Source organism: Vicugna pacos, chromosome 2 (genome assembly GCF_048564905.1).
Source record: "Vicugna pacos chromosome 2, VicPac4, whole genome shotgun sequence".
Lineage (NCBI taxonomy): Eukaryota > Metazoa > Chordata > Mammalia > Artiodactyla > Camelidae > Vicugna > Vicugna pacos.
In genome coordinates, this window is record NC_132988.1 from 51890808 (window position 1) to 51912582 (window position 21775).

General features: G+C 38.3%; 1 protein-coding gene across 1 annotated transcript in view; it reads right to left on the reverse strand.

Annotated features, from left to right (window-relative positions):
- Positions 1-1222: 1222 nt before the first annotated feature.
- The window catches only part of METAP1 (methionyl aminopeptidase 1), a 56572-nt gene continuing 36019 nt past the window's right edge, over positions 1223-21775 (reverse strand). Inside the window, exons 5-11 of the mRNA XM_072940104.1 lie at positions 21278-21369; positions 20256-20339; positions 17915-18053; positions 16191-16322; positions 13229-13372; positions 8864-8929; positions 1223-7182 (exon numbers count right to left, since the gene is read on the reverse strand). Coding sequence (XP_072796205.1) covers positions 7025-7182; positions 8864-8929; positions 13229-13372; positions 16191-16322; positions 17915-18053; positions 20256-20339; positions 21278-21369 — 815 coding nt within the window. The 3' untranslated portion in view covers positions 1223-7024. The remainder of the gene's footprint in view (positions 7183-8863; positions 8930-13228; positions 13373-16190; positions 16323-17914; positions 18054-20255; positions 20340-21277; positions 21370-21775) is intronic.

The window sequence follows — 21775 nt, forward strand, 5'->3', positions numbered from 1 at the left end:
ATGAGAAAATAGAACAATTTTAAGACAGTAAATGTAAGTCCAATTCTTGCAGCTGGCCAATTAGGGAGCTTGCGTCTCATTTCTGTCACAGTGAAGTACATACTCCTGAGCCAGCTAATTCAGTTTAACAAACAGGAGCATTTCCCCACTGAGAACACGATTGTCTCTTTCAAAGAACCAGTATGAAGAATCAATTTTATAAGAGCCCACTACCAGGATTTTTGGATCATGGAACCATAGGTATAAAGTATTTCTTGTTAAGATCCTTTTAGTACATTCTCTTGGATGACATACGGGTTGTTATGTATACTGCAGAACCAAATAGATTTTGGAGGAACATACAACACAGGACTGAAAAACATTCACTATGTGCATGTCAGCAAATCCACCAAAATTAGTATTCTACCACCTTAGAAGTGTTGGGAATTTTTTAAAGTTATCTTTAAACCACTTTCTTGGACAAAAGATATAATTTTAACACAAATGGCTATCCTCCACTGTATATTTCATGAAAGCTAGTAAAAATTTTTTAAGGATCTTAAGTTTTACAATATTAGGAACCAACTTTAAACAACTCTGTTTTTGTTTTTATTGAAAATTTTCATATACTAGGCATTTTTCAAGTCTTTTCTTACCTGCTTTTCCATTTTCAGCATGTTGGCCTAATCTGCTTTCAATTTAATCCACCTAGTGTTCACTGTAAAAACACAGGCCACATACAGGCATGTCTGACTTGGAACAAGTTCTTTACTACATGCACAGGGAACTAGCATAGAGTAGAAAGTGAGGAATGAGGAGGTTTCTGAAGTGAAGAAAAAACTGCAGTATGTCCAAACTTTTGTTACAGCGGACCCATTTAATGTGTACACAACTTACACCAAACAAGAACGGCTCCAAAAGATACACATAATGCTACTTCCATTTATTCTATTTCAAAGCAAAATTAAACGGGGCTGGTAACTCTGGGAATGTTTTGCTGATCGGGGGAAGAGGAGCATATTTTACATGCACGGAATGCTTCAGAACATTTTCTGCTTGGCTGCCAGTCGCCCAAGTAGGCTGCTGATTAAAGCTGTACAGTAACTGCCAGTGCTTGGGACCTAGAGAAACTGCAGCTCGGGAAAGAAACCAACTTTGCATTCAGCCAGTTTTGTTTTAGTTAACTTGCAAGATCAGATTCTTTGCCAGCAAATACCCTTTAGAAAAAAATAGACCACAAACACATTTGGAAAACATTTTATTAAGTATATTTAAACAGTTAGTGAGATAATAAATGCACAGAACTCTACCAAGGGAATTATCTTTAAAGAAACAACTAGGAAGTGACCCAGTACATATAAAGTCCTCCATTACAAATTTCTTTTGGTGGCACTTTTCTCTATAGGAACAACGCAGGTGACATGGGCTTCTAAGCAGACTAATTTTTATCAATCTCAACAGCCTAACAATTCCTCGTGATGAGGTAAATAGGCACATGCTCCCTTCCACGGAAAGGACTGCTAAGCCACCACATAACTACCCTGAGTTTAGACGTCAACTGAAATATGCTTAACTACCAAAAATACCTAGATACGTTAAACAAGATAAAACAGCAGAAATTTGCTGTAAAATATGTTGCTTTCGCTTATCTACATCTTAATGCTAAAAATTCTTTTCCTTGGCTATTTTGTTTCCTCAGAACCACCCAGGGCTTAGATTTACTGATAAAGCTTAAAAACTTTTACCCTGAATTTTCTGTTGATTTCTGATCCAAGTACTGAAATAAAGCAAATTTGCTTTATAGCCACATTATATATAGAATAAAAGTTGCTAAGTGATGATAATGTGGTATAATTACCCAAATAGCGTACTTCCACAGAGAAATATGGTGATCTGTCCATGCAACCAGTTCAAAAAAAATGAACTCAGAGCCCTGGTGCCCTGGTTGTATAATCTTCTGCTCTTCTATGACACAATAGTGCAAACGTGCCCCCAAACTTGTGGGAGTAAGTACTGGCACGTGTGTGTTGTCAGGAGTGGGTGAGGTGGCTGGAATAATAGTCAAAGGGCCAGGCAGGGCCTGGAGATGGAATCAATTATTCTGCTAAAATCTTTGCAACAGTAAAAGGGCTGGACATCCACAAGAATTACTAAAGTCCTTTGAACTATAACAAACATTAGTGGTAAGTGAGAATCTCCCCAGGAAGCCCTTCTTGGAGCACTCCACATACTGGCTTTTTGGCACACTTTTCTAAGACACACCACTGTTACATTTTTAAATATTACCACAGAATTGCCATATACAGGTGGTTCTGTTGTTGCTTATCCAAGTTCCCAAAATGAAATTCAGCAAGTAACAGGTAGCCAAGGCCACCCTACTCCTGCTTTCTTTTGCAAAATAACCAAATGCAAATCACTCTTTCTTTTTCATACTTAGCACCAAAAGGAAGAAGAGGTAAGAGGAGTCTATCACCAAAGGCCCCTCCAAGTTGAAACACAGTTGGGACCACAGAAATTCCATGCATGCAGCCTGTGCTGAATTTCTTTAGATGTTCATTTTTTAAATGAAGCAAAACAAGGGTTGGGGGCATAGCTCAGTGGTAGAGCACATGCTTAGCATACACAGGTTCCTGGGTTTAATCCCCAGTACCTCCATTAAAAAAAAAAAGAAAAAATGAAGCAAAATACGTAACTTTTCGAATATTAGCATAATGCAGCCTATATTGTGAAACAATCTGTTCCTAAAACAATGTCCGGATGTTTTTCCCTACTCTATTGGAAAATGGGCCACACATCTACATTATAAGTGGCATAATTTGCTTCTCTTGAGCAAGAGAACTTGGTAGAAGTCAAACACAATTAAATGTAGACAGAATCTTATCACACTGTGTCAATCGGTTCCAGTATTTCTAACTCCCAGACCACTAAGAAATCCTTCCCACCCCTTCTGCATATTTTGCCCCTAAGATTTGCTGCATTTATTGTTAAAAAGTAGCTCATGGTTTCTGAAATTTCGAATACAGTACGATCAAAGTTAATTACTTCAAATAACTTGTATACCAATATTCTGCACCCCCTTAGTGAGATGTGTTCCAAGAATATAAAAGAATCACAAATTTTGCACTTAGTTTATTTTTGGTAGTGATTTTGATGTAGTAATTTTAAAATAAAGCAAATAAGTAAATATCAATATTCAAAATCAAGTTCTCACCATGGAAGATGGAAAATACGAATATGGAACAGGGAAGGGTGAGGAAGATTAGTGTTAAATTTGAAATCAAACTATCAGAATGAATTCATGATTTATAAAAATTCTATTTGCTGGCTCTGTTCCCTGAATGTGCCTAGAAGCAAGGACACCCCAGCAGCACCCAGATCTTGATTTCCAAATACCATTCCCCATGAAGAGAAACTAGGGCTACTTGAGGAAATAGCCAATTCCCAGTCTGGGGCAGGAAAAGTGTATGATAAACCTAGAGCATCTTGATGTGGCAGCAAGCAAGAACGTGCTCAAAGATGACTGGCGTCGGTCAAAGTGACCCATGACTAAGCTTCAAGCTGCTCCCACTTGCTAAAAATGGAACACTTATAGTAATTAAATTGAATTTTTAAAAAGAATCAGTGAGCTCACATTGATAATCAAAAAAAGTTGGTAGAGAGGGGAAAATGCTTCTCAGTAAAAGAGTGCCAACAAATAAATGTAGATGGAATGCTATTTACAAAGTCCCAGTTTGCAGCCACCAAAAAAAATAACGGATTCTGGCAAGGATTATTAATCAATACTAAACCCTGAGGGAACAGGATATCCAAGTGGTCTCCAAGTATCTCCTCCCAGATTTGCTTAAGAAAAGAAAGATATTCTTAAAATAGATCTGACAGAAACCAAGTGATCAAATATATATTGGCGGGAGTAGGGTATAGTTCTAGTGGGAGAGTGCATGATCAGCATGCACAAGGTCCTGGGTTCCATCCCCAGTACCTCCTCTAAAAATAAATAAATCTAATTATCTCCTCCCTTAAAATTTAAGAAAAAAAAATTTTAAACATATTGGCAATAATATGAGAATGATATACGTGCCTCCTGCTATGACACAACGATTGGGACTCACCACATGCCGTCCACAGAGTTCGCCAAAATGTTTGTCCTGAACCTATTTATGAGGAACAATCAGGGAAGGGCAGAATTCTACAAGCTAACTGGCCTGCTTTTTTCAACTGTCAATTTCATACAAGATCAAAAAAGGTGGAAGGATTGTTCTAGAGTAAAAAATGACTACAGATGACAACCGAATACCATAGGTTTTGATTCTGCATTTAAAAAAAGAAGAAACACTTTAAAGAACATTTTGGGGGAAATTGAGACTCAAGTTGAATATATACTATACATTAGACAATGCTGTATCAATGTTCAATTCCTTGGGTGTGAGAACTGTATTGATTGTGGAGGAAATGTCCTTGTGTTTTAGGAGAGACACGCTGCAACAGTAGCAGGTGTCTTTCAAAAGAGAAGTGCTCATAGGGAGATGGTACAGTAACAAATATAGAATATAGGGGAAGGATATATGGTAATTTCTCTGTACTAGACTTCCAACTTTTCTATAAATGTGAAAATATTCAAAATCCAAAGTTGGAAGATTAAAAAAAAAAAAAAGGCCAGAAATAGCTTACAGATACCATGAGGGTACATTTGGGGGCTTTAGCAAAGTGGAGCATCCCACTCTCAAATTTAACCAAACCCAACGAAAAGCCAGAAGTGACAGGACAAACTGAGGAATCAAGCTAAGATGGCAAACTCCTAAATATCCGCTTCCTAGTAATTAGACATGTAGATGGCAAGTAATATAAAGGTGTTGGTGAATGGGTTCTAATGTACTTTAATCCATTCTACCAACAAGACATAAAATGAAGATAAACGGCCAACATGTTTCCCTTCTAAATTATTCCAAGGGGGATGGAGGACTGGCAGGAAACGGGGGGGGGGGGGTTAAGTTAATTCCAAAAAGTTAATACACTGACATTTTGAACAGTTGGCAGAATGATGAGAATACCCTAGATGTTTTCTCACCTAAATCTAGTAAACATCAGTAATTAGATACATACAATTAGACTGCAGCCCATATTGTTTTAAAATCTCCCAAACCGAGGAAAGCATCTTCACCCGTGTGCTGGTTTTTACCTTTTAACAACCAAAAAACCTATCCCACCAAGATTTTTTTCCTTGAGCTTATTTTCTAATGATAGACACTGAATATGCCCACAATTAATCCATTATCAGTACATAAAATGCTGTCCTAAATATTGAGCAATCTGTCTTAAATGAACTCAAAAATATGGATGCATCTCAAATCCTGCTGGAAGACTGCCAAACTAAACACAGTGCCGAAATTTTTATGCAGCCATTAAACTTTAAAAAGTATTCTTGCTCTAATAGTTACGAGTTTATTTAAGATTGGAACAGCCACCCTATTCCCACCACTTCCCTCTGAAATCCCAAATAAATGCAGCAAAGTTAATGACTACATGGTGGGATAATCATTCAAACTTTTTAATCTCCCTTTACACATTATATTAACATTCATATTGCAAGGCATTCCATTCACAAATATTACAGTTTGATAAAAAACTTCACACACATACCCCCAAAAGTCTATACCAGATTCAGTCACTTTACTAAATCATTAAAATAATAAAGGTAATGAAAACATCATCATAATTCCTTTAAAGCAATAAAGGTCTGAGGCACTCTGGGAAAGATGTTCTTGTACAAGTGGAACATGTCAGTGGTATCAAATTATCTTACAATAAAGTTACCAGATACTCGGTAATCAAGTACACTACGTGATGATGATGACTTTGATCTGATATGTCTTCACTGGATACACTCCCATCTGGGCTGAACTACTGAAAAGAACACAGATATTGGGCAGCTGAGGTCATCTTTAATGAGGTTCCCAACTACGTAAAGGTGAAGTGTGTTTTCAGGACACCGAGGACAGCTGCATCCCTCCCGAGGGAGCAGTCCAGTCTCCTAGGCAGTTCCTTGCTCATCACTACCAGGTTTACTAAGTGTTAGAATTACAGCCCACCTGACTCACTCTGCTCACTGCTGGTGAGATTTCGAACCATCTTTCCCCATCAACCTCCACAGTGCAACCTCTACCCTTCTCTGAATATTTCCACCATGTGCCTTTGAAATAAGACGGAGGAAGGGAGCATTTTTTCCTCCCATTGTGACCAACGGAGGTCTGAAACAGCAATGTATTACAAAAATCTCATGCTCTGCAACAGCCAGCTACCACTTGGGGCATGGCTATTTTTGCCATAAACTAAATTTTGAAAAACCTGATAACCTTTTTCCAAAGTGAATTTTGACACATCCATTCACTGACACAGAGTCCACACTGGAGACAAAGTCTCACTGACCGAGTGCTTCCTTATACACAACTGCAAGGGTAATTAGCAGGAGGAGCTGGGAGGCCAATTTCCAACTGGGAATTAAATCACTGCAAACTATGGGTCCATTTATGACAGCACATAACCCTGTCAGAGCAGAATCAACACAAACCCCAGGTCACATAGTGTTCAGCAATTACATATACGAAATTTTAAATGTACACATATATATTTCCATACATATATAATAAAAAAAATCTGGAGCAACATATGTTGCTAAAGTTTCAAGGATTCTCATCTCCAACATTCACCTGGAAAGCAGCTGGCTCCTGACGGCCCAGTGGTGGCAGTGATAAAAGCAACTAGAAAGAAGCAGGTTTAAGTAAAAGTGCTCAAAGGGCAGAGGAGGAAACGGGGGTGCAGAGATATTTTTGTGGGGAGAAGAGAGCATTGAAAGGAGTTGAGAAATGTTTCCTTTATTCTTCTTGGCTTGACAAGTTCTTGAGGACACACATCAAATGCTGTAGTCCTTATCTATAAGCAAAACAAAACAAGTAATAAAAAATTTCCTCTTCCATTCTGTACTCTCAATAAAATGCATGGTACAGCCAGAAGGTATCACTGAGATGTGCCATCGCGGGAGAAATTAAAATTAGGACATGAAGTGAGGCCGCGTGCTATCGAGTCGCCGGGTTAGGATTTCACAGCCAGTGTCCGTGACCAGCAGGGTGTGCTCGAACTGAGCAGACCGCTTTCCATCTCTCGTCACCGCCGTCCAACCGTCCGGCCAGGTTTCGTCCTGCCATCCGCCTTAAATGAACAAACACACAATTTCTGAATTCTATCACTCAGGTCGTTTTCCAAATAATCTCCCTAGGTAAGTGTATTGGCCTGTACGCCTGTATCCTTGGATACTTTAGAGAACTGATTTTAAAATTCACTATTAATTTTTTTTTAATTCACCATTAAGATTCCTATTTACACTTTAATTGTTTAAGCTAAAGCCTTTCCAACTTCATTTTGGTCTTTAGCCCAAGAAAGTAATAACAATGTTTAAATTTCTGCAGGTGTGTGATGACTTAACATTTTTTATAGTTTCCAAATACTAAATCAAGATGGCATTTCCAAAATAAAGGCACTTGGTTTCATTTTAGGAAACATACCGATACCACTCATCACAGAACTACCAGTAAAAACTGAATTAATGAATTTAAAAGCTCTCTCCTGGTATAAATGGCATCTCACTAAATTGTAGCCAATTTATATTGTGAAGGAAATAGTGCAACTTTTTATACTTCTATTATAGCATTTAATTCCTGATATAATTATTAAATGGCAGGCGCACAGATGGGAGAACAGTTCATACTTTGAAACTTTTGTAGATCACACCTCTGTAACCAGAAAGAGGGCAGAGAAAGAAACAAAGATTGATGAGAAATTTAAAAAGGAGGTTAGAGAGGAAATGAAGGGATAGTGAAAGAAGCTGCGAAACAACGAAAGAGAGAGACTGAGGAGTGGGGTGGGCAGGGGAGGCAGTAGTACAACGACAAAGTTCTGTAATTCCAGACGCTGCCACCAAAATGTGTTCACAGAGACTTTCCTGTCTCCAAATTAGATGTCCAAAAACTCACTAGTCTTCATTTTGAGTAATCTTTATCAAAGATTAGGTCTCATTGGCTCAGACAAATCCCAGAATGTAAAGTCTGCAGTGAAGTAACCTACTTTTGCAATATTAAATCCCAGTCTAAAAAGAAAACATGAAGTAGCTTAGAGAAAGCTAACTCATGCTTTGTCAAACATCTAAAGATGAGTAAATGGCTATTTTTCAATGTAACGAATGACCTTTTTACAAATGGATTTAAGGCAACACTTTAATTTTATAGTGATCTGCTAAACCAGATTTCCCCGGTGGTGGTGTGACGCCACCTGCGGGCATGAGTGCAGACCCTGAAGGACACAGCTCCCTAGCTCAGAGTCCCACAAATTCTGCCCCGTTAACGAGCTAAGGGACTCTGGGCAAGTTACTCAGCCTCTTCAAACATCAGTTTGCTCTCCTGTATAATGGGGATAGCACCTACCTCGTAAGTTGTGTAGAATTAAATTACATGACTGTGTCAGCATCAAAACGAGTTGGCTCTATCTTCATTCTTCCTCTTTTCCCCCACCCCCCACCAAATCAAGCAAGAATTTCTACACAGGCTTATCAGAGGCACCTAATTATCACAACACACCCTTTGGCAGGATCTTTAGGAAAGGAGACCAAGATTCAAGCACTTCAGCATCTACTGACAGCAGGAGATTACTGTGTAGAAGCACTGCTTTCTTCCAACCCTCTTTTCAAGTCTCTACATGATACTGAGCCAAGTTCAAGACAGGACAGGCAGTGGAAATGAAGCAAAAAGAAAGTAGAGCAGACTGCTAATCTGATCATGAGTAACCAGAAGTAAAGAATAATTTAATTAAAGAATGTCACAGCAGCCTCTTTTCTCACCTTCACAAATCATTGGCTCAATTGTAAATACGTGGCCGGCCTTCATCACTCCAACTGCTTTATTTTCTGAAATTAAAGAAAAAAAAATCCTATGGTATACTGTTAAACAGCTCCCTGGAAAAAAGTACACAACTTATATTCCCATGTGTGATTCATAAATTAATTACTTTCTCCTCTCCTGATTCCCTTTTCTTAAAGCAGATCATTCAACAAACAGGGGTTTTACTGATAAGCATCCATTCTCGGGCAGATATTGTCCTCAGTATATCTCATTTTGCTTTCATTTCTTCTAGGAAAATACAGAGATGCCCATGGACTGGATTTCAGACGTGCGTACCACTTCTATAAAAAGAAAGGAGTCCCTTTGTTGTAGCAGATTCAGAATTGCAATCATGGAACCAAGCAAAGCTCCAGGACTCATCCAGGTATGACAGTTTAAAGGAGAACAAGATACTTCAGATTATGCCACAAGTCTCCCACCTCTGGGTGGGTGGGGGTGGAGCTAGGGGTGTGGGTAGGGGCAAAACAACTGCACCATTTTCATAAAGTTTTGTAAATTGTCTCATTTTCAGAGGAGACCAAAGCCTCTGCACACCAACCTATTTTTTTTAATGCTAACAAGATTATTCCTCTTTGGTAACAAAAATTCCCCTTCTCCCTCGAAATACTTTTTTGGAGCTTTTTGTCCAAGTTCACTAATATGAAAATATTTTTCATCATGAGAAACACTTCTATGAATTAATGTGTCCAGCCCAGCCATCTCCCCAAAAAGGTCAAAATTTGTAAACAGGGATAGACCTTTTCAGACAAACTTAGACAAAAACGGAGAACCAGTTTAAATTTCAAACTAAAAACCAAGAACGGATAAGAGCGTCAGTAAACGAGTGCCCGCACTTGCTCGGCCTGACCACCAGGTGGCAAAAGTACCAGCTTCCAGGGTTTCTTGGCAAGGCTGCCGGTCTCCGTGATGGCAACTCTAATGAGTGACAAGTGTCCACTGAGGCTGAATCTACCAAACGCCACTCTGTCTAGATGTGGTCCAACCTCGCCCTCACATTTACATTCCTGCACAGCTTTCCTTATGAATAGCTATCATGTACCTTTCCACTATCTCAGGTATTGCCAAAATGCATTTATTCTACAGATTCCAAAACAGAGGTTTCTAAAGTGTTACAAAAATCTGAGGGGCAAAAATAACTTTGACTTTTTACTTCTAATCTCATGAACTTTCTCTCCAAATGACATGCAGTTTAGTACACATAAAGACTTGGTCATATTCCCTCGCGGACATTAAGAAGAAAATGCCAAGGGAGTCAATGTGGTGTCACGGAAAGAAAAAAAAAGGATAGAGGAATCAGGGGCTGTGCTGGCCAGCACAACAGCAGCTGGGTGTGTGCGGCTACTGAGCACCTGAGAAGTGGCGAGTCAGAACGAGACAGGCTGCACTGTGAAAACTATGACCGTTTCAAAGACAAAGAGGGCACATAATACATCTCAGCGGTTTTCACACTGATTAAATGTGGAAACGCTAAGATTTTAAATGTAATGGACTAAATAAAATATAAAATGAACTTCACATATTTCTTTTCACTTTCTGAATATGACCACTATAAATTTTAATATTACATATGTGCCTTGTAATATATTTCCACTGGACAGCACTGTCACAGAGAATCCAAGTTCCACTCCTGTTTATGCCACTGGTTCATAGTTCTAGAAAAGTTACAACTCCCACTCGTCTCATGGTTTCAGCCTCAACATACCTCACTCAACATGTACATTATCTGATGACACTACAGCAGATCTATTGCTAAGTACTTTTACAAAAATGTGTACCTGCTCTACCACCTCCCCCAGAGAGTCACCGTGATACACATTCTAAAGGTACAAGAGTATCATCATTACTTCCCCATCATAATGACATATATAAAGAAACAAAACAAACTCATCTAACAAGGACTTCCCTTACACAGAAGGGGTGGAGGGAAGTTACACAACAATTTCCTGGTTCTGCCCTCAGCTAGTTAGGAATATGGAGCTACCAGCCAAAGCAGGGATCATTTACATTTCAAAAGACCTCTGCCATACAAAGGCTCTCTTAGCAGCTGCCTTTAACACTTCCCTAAAGGAAGCACAACATAGTATGATTTATCTAAACCCGATTAACACTGGGCTTTTCATAAACACATCAAATGGATGAAATGAAGTATACTCGGTCCTTGCTTCTTTTTTCAGAATTGTTATATTTCTAATTAAATAGTTTAACACGTTCATCAAATTGTGCATGTGAAACGTGTAGTTTACTGTACAGGAACCATACCACAATAAAGGTGTTAAAAAAATTTTTTTAATAGTTTAACACGAAACTCAAGTGGCATCTCTTGTGTATCTCAGTTGTATCTCATCATCACTGACCCATATCTCCTTCGTCCATAAATTCTATCTCCTTCAAAGTCTCTCTTTATCTAATCCATACCTAACCCTGAGTTTGTCACCTGTCCCCGCCGACTCTCTTTACACACACACACACACACGCGCGCGTCTGTAAGCACATATGCTCAGAATAGCGACTTCCTTTCCGTGAAAGGGGATGAATGTCAGGTGATCACAGGACTTACCAGGAAGAAATAAGGTCAGCTACTTATTTTCTGTTGCTAGCTTCATTTCAAGCTCAATTCCAGCTGAAACAAAAAGGACTATGTGGCCTGCTAATAAACGCTTACTGATATATGTCAAACGCTGTGCTTTGAGCGACTCCTCTAGCTGCCCCTGTTGAGAGGTTTCTCACTCCGCTCCCTTTCTCTTCACAACTACTGACAACTTGGATTTTACTACCTCACACCTGGGTTCCGGCAGCAACTGTGCACTGGGCTGACCAGCTCACACCTGCAGTACGTTCTAGACACCATTGCCAAAGTTATCTTCCCAAAATAGCAACTTCACCTTGCCATTCTTCTGCCAAAAAGTGTTCTGCAAATCCCTACAAATGAAGTCAAATATCCTCAGCCTGGCACTGCCTCTTTCTAGCTCTTTACACTTAATTCTCAGCCCAAGCTTATCTTGTCTCTGTTCGGTCTCAACTTGAAGCACCTATTCTAGTCACGCTTCCCCACGGCCTGGAATGCTCTTCCTCATCTTCTCCAGCAAACCAAAATCTCATTCTCTCTCTATTTCTCTCACAAGACCCAGCACCAAACTGCTTCAGTCCTTACGAGGCAGCATGAAGTACAGCAGAAAAGACTGATTTGAGAAAACCACAGAACCCAAGTAGCAACCCTGGCCCTGGCACTGACTGGCTAATTTGTGTGACACCTTGGATAAATAAATCACTGCCCTAAGCACAGAATCTGACTCTTAAAACAGGGCTAAGAAATTATTCGTAGAGTTGTGATGATCAAATGAGATAATGTATATCATCACCGCCATCATTACAATCATTCTAAAAGTTAACTTTAAGTACGTCCATGTCCTCTCTCACTTAATCCCAGTAACAGTTCTAGGAGAGGTGCCATTCCCTGCTACTGTACAGATGAGAAAACATAAATACAGATACATCAAAGTGTCTATGTGGCTACGGCTCCTATATGTTTGTTAAATTCCTCCTTAAGTCACTTAACTGTGGACAGCTTTCATTTCCAGCACTAAATAAGACTTATCCCTCCAAGAGAAACGTTTCTAAAAGACATTCACTGCCCAACACTCCCTCTGTTCATCTATTAGACAGCACTCAGCTTGAGGAAACGTACTTGTCTATTCCCCTCTGTTTATACTAGCAAATAACACAGTATCTGACATACACCAAGAACTCAATCAACCAAGCTGAACCAATTTCATTTAAGGAACAGGGATACACACGGACTGTTGTCTGTTGATCAAAATGACTAGTTTCCTTTTCTTGCAGAGTACTCAGCTGGATTACACTTCCCCACCTCCCTTGCAGTTAGTGTAGCCATGTGACTGAACTCCTGCCAATGAAAAGTAAATGTGATTTATGCCAAGTCCAGGCTGTCTCGTTAAGACCTCCCAAGCACACCCCTCCGTGCCTCTCCCCTCCTCCCTCCTCAATAACTACAGGATTAGGAGGGTAAGCCCCAAAGTGACCCTGACCTTTAGGTTGAAAAATGACAGAGCCTGGGTCACAGCTTAACCATCCCGCCCACCGCACCGCTACAGTGACCAAACACACATGCTCTGGACTGTTATGTGAGCAAGATATGAATGTGTATTGTATGTATACACTTTGGGGCTCTATGTAAAACAGCTAATTGATTAATAAATACAAAACAGTACATCCTGTTAAATGTCTGAATAGAAATGTGTTGATTAAATGGTTAGCAAATACCAAATCTGTGAGACAGTACTTACTGGCATAGTGGGGTACATTGGGGGCTGTATGAAAAAGCTTGTGGATTCCATGCCCACAGTAGCTTCGAACAACTGAAAAGCCATTTGCTTGGGCGTGCTTCTGAATAATGTTTCCCAATTCTCTGTATCGAACACCAGGTTTCACTGAAAGGAAAAGAGAAGACTCGTGACAATGAGTTAAGAATAACTAATAATTACTAAGCAATCACTATCCATGCCAGGAACCTTTCTGAATGCTTTACATACCTACATGCCGAAATTTTCAGGATGAGGAAACCGAGGCAGAGAGAGGCTAAACTGAGGCTCCGCTCAGCAGTGTGGCACCTCCTCCTTTGGGGCAGAAGAGGAGGACGTGTGTGCAGCACGAAGGGGTTGGGAGGGGCACTGTTGCTCTCTGAATAAACAAGAGAATGGAAAACACATTCTCTTCCTCGCCTTCCCTATGATCAGTGTGCTCTTCTGTTAATGCAAGAAGAGATACGAACGGAAAGAGCACGGAAGAAATAGGAATTTCTAAAAAGTAACTTGATTTGTCCTGTTTCAGTCCAGTCAAGTCTTCAAAGAATTACTTCCCCAGGTTTCTTTATTCCCATAAGAGTGGGTCTCAAATTACTCACAGTTGCCTCTGCAGAAGGTCTTGGGAGCAGGGTATATATGGAAAGGTACTTCTCAGAATATACTTCCTGCCCTGTTTAATTTTTATGACTTTTATTACTGTTTAAATAAAAACCGAAAGTGGTTCTCATTGCTATGATGGCTCTCCTAGCACTGGGACCCCAGGATCCAGGCACTGGCAGACTCCTGGGGAGCCAAGTCATGATTCTGGGGCTCCTCCCACTCCCTAGTCTGCTCCGCTGCCTACCTCATTTCCAACCTGAGGTTCAGGTACAACTTACCCTCTCCAGCCAATCAAATTCCTGGGCAAATGACTCAAGGAATCATTTTAATTAACATTTACTTGCTTTTAACAAGATGTCCCAGCCTGGCATTTTTGAGGGCGGGAGGTTAATGTTTTTGATGAATATGCTGACTTTCATAATGACTTTCCTGCACCCAAGCCTTCCTACCAGCCCCAGTCAGTGGGGAAGGAAAGCCAAAATTTTAACTCACGTTGCACAGCATACAATAAAGAAAATCCCTGTGCAACAACAATGAGGGAGGGTGAGAGACTTCTTCCTAATTCTCAAACTGGAGGCAGTCCTGGTCCCGAGGGTACACTGCACAACATCTGGAGACATTTCTGGTTGTCACAACTAGGAGTGGTGGGGGCATCTAGCAGCTGGAGACAGGGATGACGCCAAGTGTCCTACAGTCCACAGGGCAGGCTCCTACAACAAGGAAGTGTCAGGCCCAAAAGCCATTAACATGTAGGCTGAGAAGCTCTGTTCTGGAAGCCAACTGCAACAGCAGGTCAAGCCGTCTGGCGTTCTGTGCCAGGGTGGGCAGCCAAATTATTGGAAAATATAGGGCAGGAATAAAACACACAAAGGTGTTAATAGCACTCTCCAGAGATTAAGCAACTTTTGTTCTTTCCTGTCTGCTGTTATGATGACTTGGCTTTTTGGTAGTTGGCTTAGCAAATTTTATTCCTGTGTATTTGTAAAACCGCATTCTAGCTGTCTGGTTGTTTTGATCAACTCACAGAAAAGCAAAGAGGATATAAACACTGAACACATTATCTGGCAAAAACTCTAAAAACTATTTAAAGCTTCCACAAATGAGAAACTAAACATTAAAGTTCTCATCTCATAATAGCACCCAGAATACTAAAGTTTTTAAATATAATGAACAGTGAATTATAAAGAGAAAGAAATCTCTTATATTGATACATGAAAATAGTCACATGCTTTCATTTTTCATTCCTCCAACTTTATTAAATTAATAAAAATTTTATCATTTATGGATGTTGAATGGCCTAAAAACAATAAAAATAAAGGATCTATGTTGTAAGAGATAACTCTACATTTGGCTAAGAACCCTGTCTTGTCCAATACACTGCTGAAGATATATCAGGTTGATTTATTGTGGGGGGGGGGGGATACGTTGAACAATAAAGTTGAAACGCTGGGGATTTCAACTGAAAAGTTCTTTGCCCTCAAACTGTCCTTTGTAATAGTCTGTTAACACTTGTAACAAGCCTTTCCTCCTCTTCCCTCACAAGATATAGCATAAATGAACAAAACCTGGAAGAACTGTTTGTCTGGACAAAGACAGTGTGAGAAAAAAACCTATGGCAATATACTGCTAACCAAAGATGTGATTCACTACAATAGCAGGATTCCTGGAAAACACCAAAATCCAAATCCAGGAGGGGAACAGTTGTAGAAATTTTTATACTACAGAATATAATATGCAGCCATTAAAGAATGGAGCAGATCTATGCACCCAGATACGTATATGTGCTAATTTGGAAAAATCTATAAGACATTAGTAGTTGAAAAAGCACCAAATTACTGAATACTACAATGTTTTATGATTCCCCTTAACCTAAATAAACACATAGTTATGTGTGTGTGTTAATGCACAGAGGAGAAAAAAATCTAAATGTTAAAAGTGGGCATCTCTGGAGACAAGAGAGATAAAAAGGAACAAGAGACAAGAGGAAAGGACGATCACTCATTTCTCTCTCATAATCTAATGTTTTCTTTTAGTTTTTTACAATGAGAACATAATACTAACAAAAGAATTTTTAAAAGTAGGAGAAAAGCTGTACTCAAGAACTATCTTCACATTCCTCCTCATTTATCAACCAAAGAAAAGGAAGATAAATCACAGGCAAGACGAAGGCTGACAAGCCCTAATCTGATTCCCAAATCAGCCTCAGACCTATGACTGCTGAGCCCAGGTAACTCAGGCAGGGCAGGAGCACGGCTGGGAGGGACAAGGAAGACAGGGCAGAGGACAAGCCACTTGAGGCCCAAACCACACAGCGGTTCCAATAGGTGCCCAGCACGGGCCTGACCTGCGTCGATGGCTTGCATCAGACATTCATACGTGGTCTGCACCAGCTTCCGAGCTCCCTCGTCCACATCTCCAACAAAAAACGTCTCATTCAGGTCCCCATGATAACCACTGCGGTAAAGAGTGATGTCCACTGCAAGAGGATGTGCAAACAAAGACCACATTTGTTTTCACTTCAAAATTGAAGTCAAGTTTCGGTAACGTGACAGAATCGAGCAGCTTAATGAGAAGGTAACTCCTGCATTCACAAATGACACCAGCAATACATACTCAGTGTCCGACAGACACTTCTTGTCTGCAACGCAGCTAAACTCACCATGGAAAGCAGGGCCGCGGTCACGCAGCCCAAGGCAGACGGCAGGCTGCAACACTCTCACAGCCGGGACTAGATCACTTACAGCAGAAGACAACTGTGCCCAGGATACATTCGTGTAAGATCAATTAACCTGAGTTAATAACATTAAACGAAGGACTCTGCTACACTGTGATGTTGAACAGCAAATACTGCTTTCACTGATTTTCTTTAACGGGTTTTTCCTCCTCCTCGTCAATCAATAAACAGAAAAATTTACACTATTCTATAACTATTTTTCAAAAACTCATTTGCCTTTCACTTACCTGTGACTATTCATCCTTCTCTTTGTCTCCATGTCTAAAAGCACAGATTGCTACGACACCACTAAAACACACTAAATGTATATACTACACTAAAGAGAACAGTCAATGAGCATTTTCAAACCATGAATTTTCAGTCAATTTACAATATCGCAGTGTAGGTTTGTTGGCTCTAGCGCAATACATACATTCCTTAAAAACCTCACACATTATGCATGTAATAAAAATAACAGGGCTTATATGAAAAACAGCATTGAGCAGACCCCTCAGAACCTATGGAAATTTATAAATAGATACTCTAACTGAAGCCATAACATTTCATATAAAAACAGCGTCAGTTAGGTCTCCGCGATCATTCACAACCAGCATCAGGGCCGGTTCATTCTCGGTAGCCTTTAACATCTGGGCTCATGCTTCCTTGTTTGATATATACATCTCTGAAGATATGTGATTACTAAAGAGACCAAGTTCATCACTATCAAAAATGCCATTGAAGGGAGCCTTCTTCACCAATTTTTTTAGTATCACAGGGGGAAATAAGCATGTTGGCAGCTGCTTTCTCTGCACTTGCAGCTTCCCCAGACAGCTTTATATAGTGTCACTTTCTGTATTAAAGTGACACTAAAGCCACTTTCTGAACTTCTCACATCAAGGACAGTACTTCTGCAGAACTTTTAGCTTTCATCTTAATGTCTTCAGGTATTACTAATGATTTTTCTTTACCTGTAAGAAAGATTGCCCTAACTAATCTCTTCAAAACCAATAGTGAACTGAAAGAAAAAAGAAGAAATCTAAAATCCCACTTGAATCAACATTACTTCCACATTTCACTGACATTTTTCACCTAATTACCCATCACATATGATTATCTGCATGAAAGAACCTGTACCAAACACTTCATACTAGAAGTTATCTTGAAAGCAGTTAAGTATCTTCAAACCACAAAAAAAGGTCTTCCTAGACTTTAGATTTATTTTAAATTTTAAATACAAAAAAGTAAGTTAAAGACTGGAAGCAAATGAAGAAAATGCAATTCACTATCAGACTCCCAAAGCCTTGCAAATGTTTCTCTGATCATGGTGACAAAAGTCACACTTACAGATTTCTTACCGTTAACAATATCTCCTTCCTGCAAAGGCCGTCTGTCTGGAATTCCATGGCAGATCACTTCATTCACTGAAGTACAACAAGACTTTGGGAAATTATAATAATTCAGAGGAGAAGGGTAGCAATTTCTTGCAATGCATGCCTATAATAAAATACAGAGAAAATAATCTGGAATATGCAAAAGAAAAAAATTAATCTGTAAGCAATTAACCAGACTTAAAAATTTTAAAAAATGTGAAAAAATTTGCTGTATAAATGCTACTCATGACAAACTTATTTAATATTTTATTTTAGAAACAGTAGTAGATATTACCTCTTGAACAGTATACAACAGGATTTGTAGCAGTCAGACCTTAGGCAAACCAGTTTACTGATGGTTGCAAAGTAAAAGCAAACTCACACATTACAAATGTTACTATATGAAGACTCTAGTTTAGAATTACCTACTCCTTATTAAAAAATATATTATTTAAAGTAAATATTAACATGCATATTTAATGTAATTATAATTTCTTCTATTAAAAACAAGCCTCTATCCCGACGACGAAAAAATCAACACTAGTATAATTAAGAGATGGCAAAGTATTTCCAGAGGCATTGTAACCACTACATTTCACGTGGAACAACAAAGGAACCTCTGAGAAAATGATCTAGTCTCCCATAAACAAGTCCTATTTTACTTGGATGTTTTTATGCAGTGGTAGTCATAGCATACATAATTTCTCTTCCCATATTGCCACACAATCTTCAGACTAATAATTTTTAAATAGTTGCATACAATAGAATTTATAGAATGTACTATAATTTTATTGGCATGTCTATTATTGAAAATTCAAAATAAGTTCCCTCAATTACAAAAAAAATTACAATCAATAATACATGCTTATAATTTTTCCTTTATTCAACGACACACTACTGCATTTCTCACAGCAGTACAAATAGTCAAGAGCATAAAGAAGCAGATTGTGTTGACTGAAAATGCCAACTCCATTACTTACAGGTTGTGTAACACTGGGCAACTGAACCCCTCTCTGCCTCAATTTCCTTATCTAAAAGATGGAGATGAGTAGCATCCACCACATGGAGTTGTTGGGGAGACTGAGTTCGTAAAAGCAGCACGTAAAAGAGCACCTGGCCTACAGGAAGTGTTCACACTGCCATCAGTGCATACTATATACAGCAGAGCCCAAACAATGCGGGGGCGGGGGTGGGGGCGGTTAGGGACCCTGACCCCCTCAGCAGTCAAAAATCCACATAAAACTTGCCTCCCTCAAAACTTCACTAATACCCTACTGTTGACCAGAAGCCTTACCAACAACAGAAACAAATCAGTTAACATATTTTTCATGTTATATGTAGTATATACTGTATTCTTACAATAAAGTAAGCTAGAGAAATTATTTTAAAAATTGAAAGGAAGAGAAAATATATTTACAGTACATACATGTATTTACTGAAAAAAAAATCCACATATAAGTGGACCCATGTAGTTCAAACCTGTGTTGTTCAAGGATCAACTGTATTTTATAAAATATGGAACTGTATTTTATAAAATACGGAACATTCCAAAAATCAGGATTTATATAACTCCAAATAAAAAAAATTTTTAACATTTTTAAAGCTCAAGACACACTGTCAAATTTCCTTTCAAAAGGATTGTCCCAATTTACAATAACACCACTTAAAAAAAAAAAAAAAAAAGGACCAATTTCACATAGGCAATGGACATAAACACCTAACTTATGGCTTGCATCTGTTTGACTACCAGGGCAGGTTTAACTAGTTTTCCATGTGATTTACTAACTAGTTATTGCTCTCCTATTATGAACAACCTAATCATATCAAGTGTAAACTCGTCTACTACAGTGGTTTAAGGTCTCTCCTTGGTGGACATGCAATCTTTATTTAAAAAGTATCCCTCTATCATATTTACTACAAATATGTATCTGGTCTATTTACAGCCTTGGTATTGTAGATATAAAAGGGAACTTTCTCTACTAAAGTAGTTTCAAAAGTAATATTCTTTCTTATTTCAGAATACTTGATGCATGTGGTGGCATAATTTACTTAAAGCACTAATAATATTATTCCTCTTATAAAAGCTCAACTAAAATGTTATGAAATGTGAGGTTTCAAGCTTACCTCAGACCTCAGTATCATAGATACTTAAAAATGGGAACAATGACTGCTGAATATTTTCTATATTTGAACCAAAATAAAAATCTGCTTTCAAATTAGCTTAGTCAAGTGTAGCTATTCAGAACTTATGTGTACTTAACTTTTAGAAGTCTAAAATGTCTAACAGTATGAAAAATGCTTCAAAGCATAAAAGTAAAGTTCTTACTAAGTGTACAGCATGATCTATTTCTTCAGTAGTTACACCTGGTTTAATCATCCCAGCAGCAATGTCCAATACTTCTCTAGCAAGCTGTTAAAAAAAACAAACAAACTCTTCATACATTCAAGAAATGAAACAAACAGAAATGAGTACCCTTTGCACTACCTTAGATCTTGTGGGATACTGATAAAATGAATCTCACCTTGAATATTATAATCCTGAATTTTCATTTTACAACCATTACCCATCAATAAATGTGTAGGTATGTATGTGCGTAAATATATAAATAAAATTGGACTAATTAGCAAACAGCTCAATAAGCCTGACCGATTTCTATGTGAAAATGTACACCCTAAGTAATCTAAACTGATCAACTGATGAAGGCTGAGTACCCTCACATTTCTTTCATGAGGAAGGGGAGGGAAATGACTTTCCTCAAAGAATCACAGCAAAGAGTGACAGAAATATCAATTTCCCCAAATTATCAAAGAAAACTACTTTTAAACAATGAATAAAATCATTTTTAAACACTGAATAAAAACTTTAAGGACTACATCTAAATAAACAACATAATGTAACAATTATTTTTCCTTAGAAAAATATAAACATGTGATTTCACTTAATAAGTTCCAGCCACTACACTATCATATTTCACAGGTATTTCACAGCAGGAGCTTTAGCTTAACTTTATATAAACCTTAAACTTTACCCTATGTTAAGATGACTCATGAAAATAAAATGACAAAATACTATAAAAACCTGGTTCTCTAAAAAAAGGGGGGGAGGGTAAAGGAAATAAACTGTCAACTAAATATATATTACCTGCCATATTAATTTTCAAATAAGCTACTTAAGTAGAAAACAATTACTGCATAAAATTACATTCTAACAAAAGTTTAATGAAAAGTGTGACTACTTACAGTCTTATAATGTAACATTTGCTACCTTTGTAAGTAAATGAGTAAATTATTGACTTTATGTCTCATAACTGCTTAAACATGTCCTGTCCCATGGGAAAAAATTCTTACCCTACATACGAGTCGCATCCCTTCTATATCTTCAGATGAGAGTAACTTGATTTGAGAAGTACCTTTAAGAGCCTGCTCAGATTCAGACATTCCTGGAAAGGAAAACCGGTGAGTAAAACCAAAATGAATGGGAAGATGTATTATATATTAGCATAAGTATCTCTCTGATGATAATAATAATAGTCAAGTCTCATTATTTCACACAATGGTTATTTCATAATATGGGAGGGTCTGGGTCAGATTTTTTTTTAAAAAATATTTTCAACATGAAATTTGCTAAAACTGAAGGAAGAATTCTAAAGAACAAATTTCAGATCTGTTTGAAGTCAGTCAAGATGGAGTACTTATTATTTTGACAGGCAGTGTGCTAATAATAAGGTCAGTTCAGTGATTCACATTTAAGTAATACCATACAATTTACAGCTGCTCTCAAGATCATCATATCATAAAGCAAGAATATACCAACAACTGATGAATTAATTCCATGCATTTTTTCTT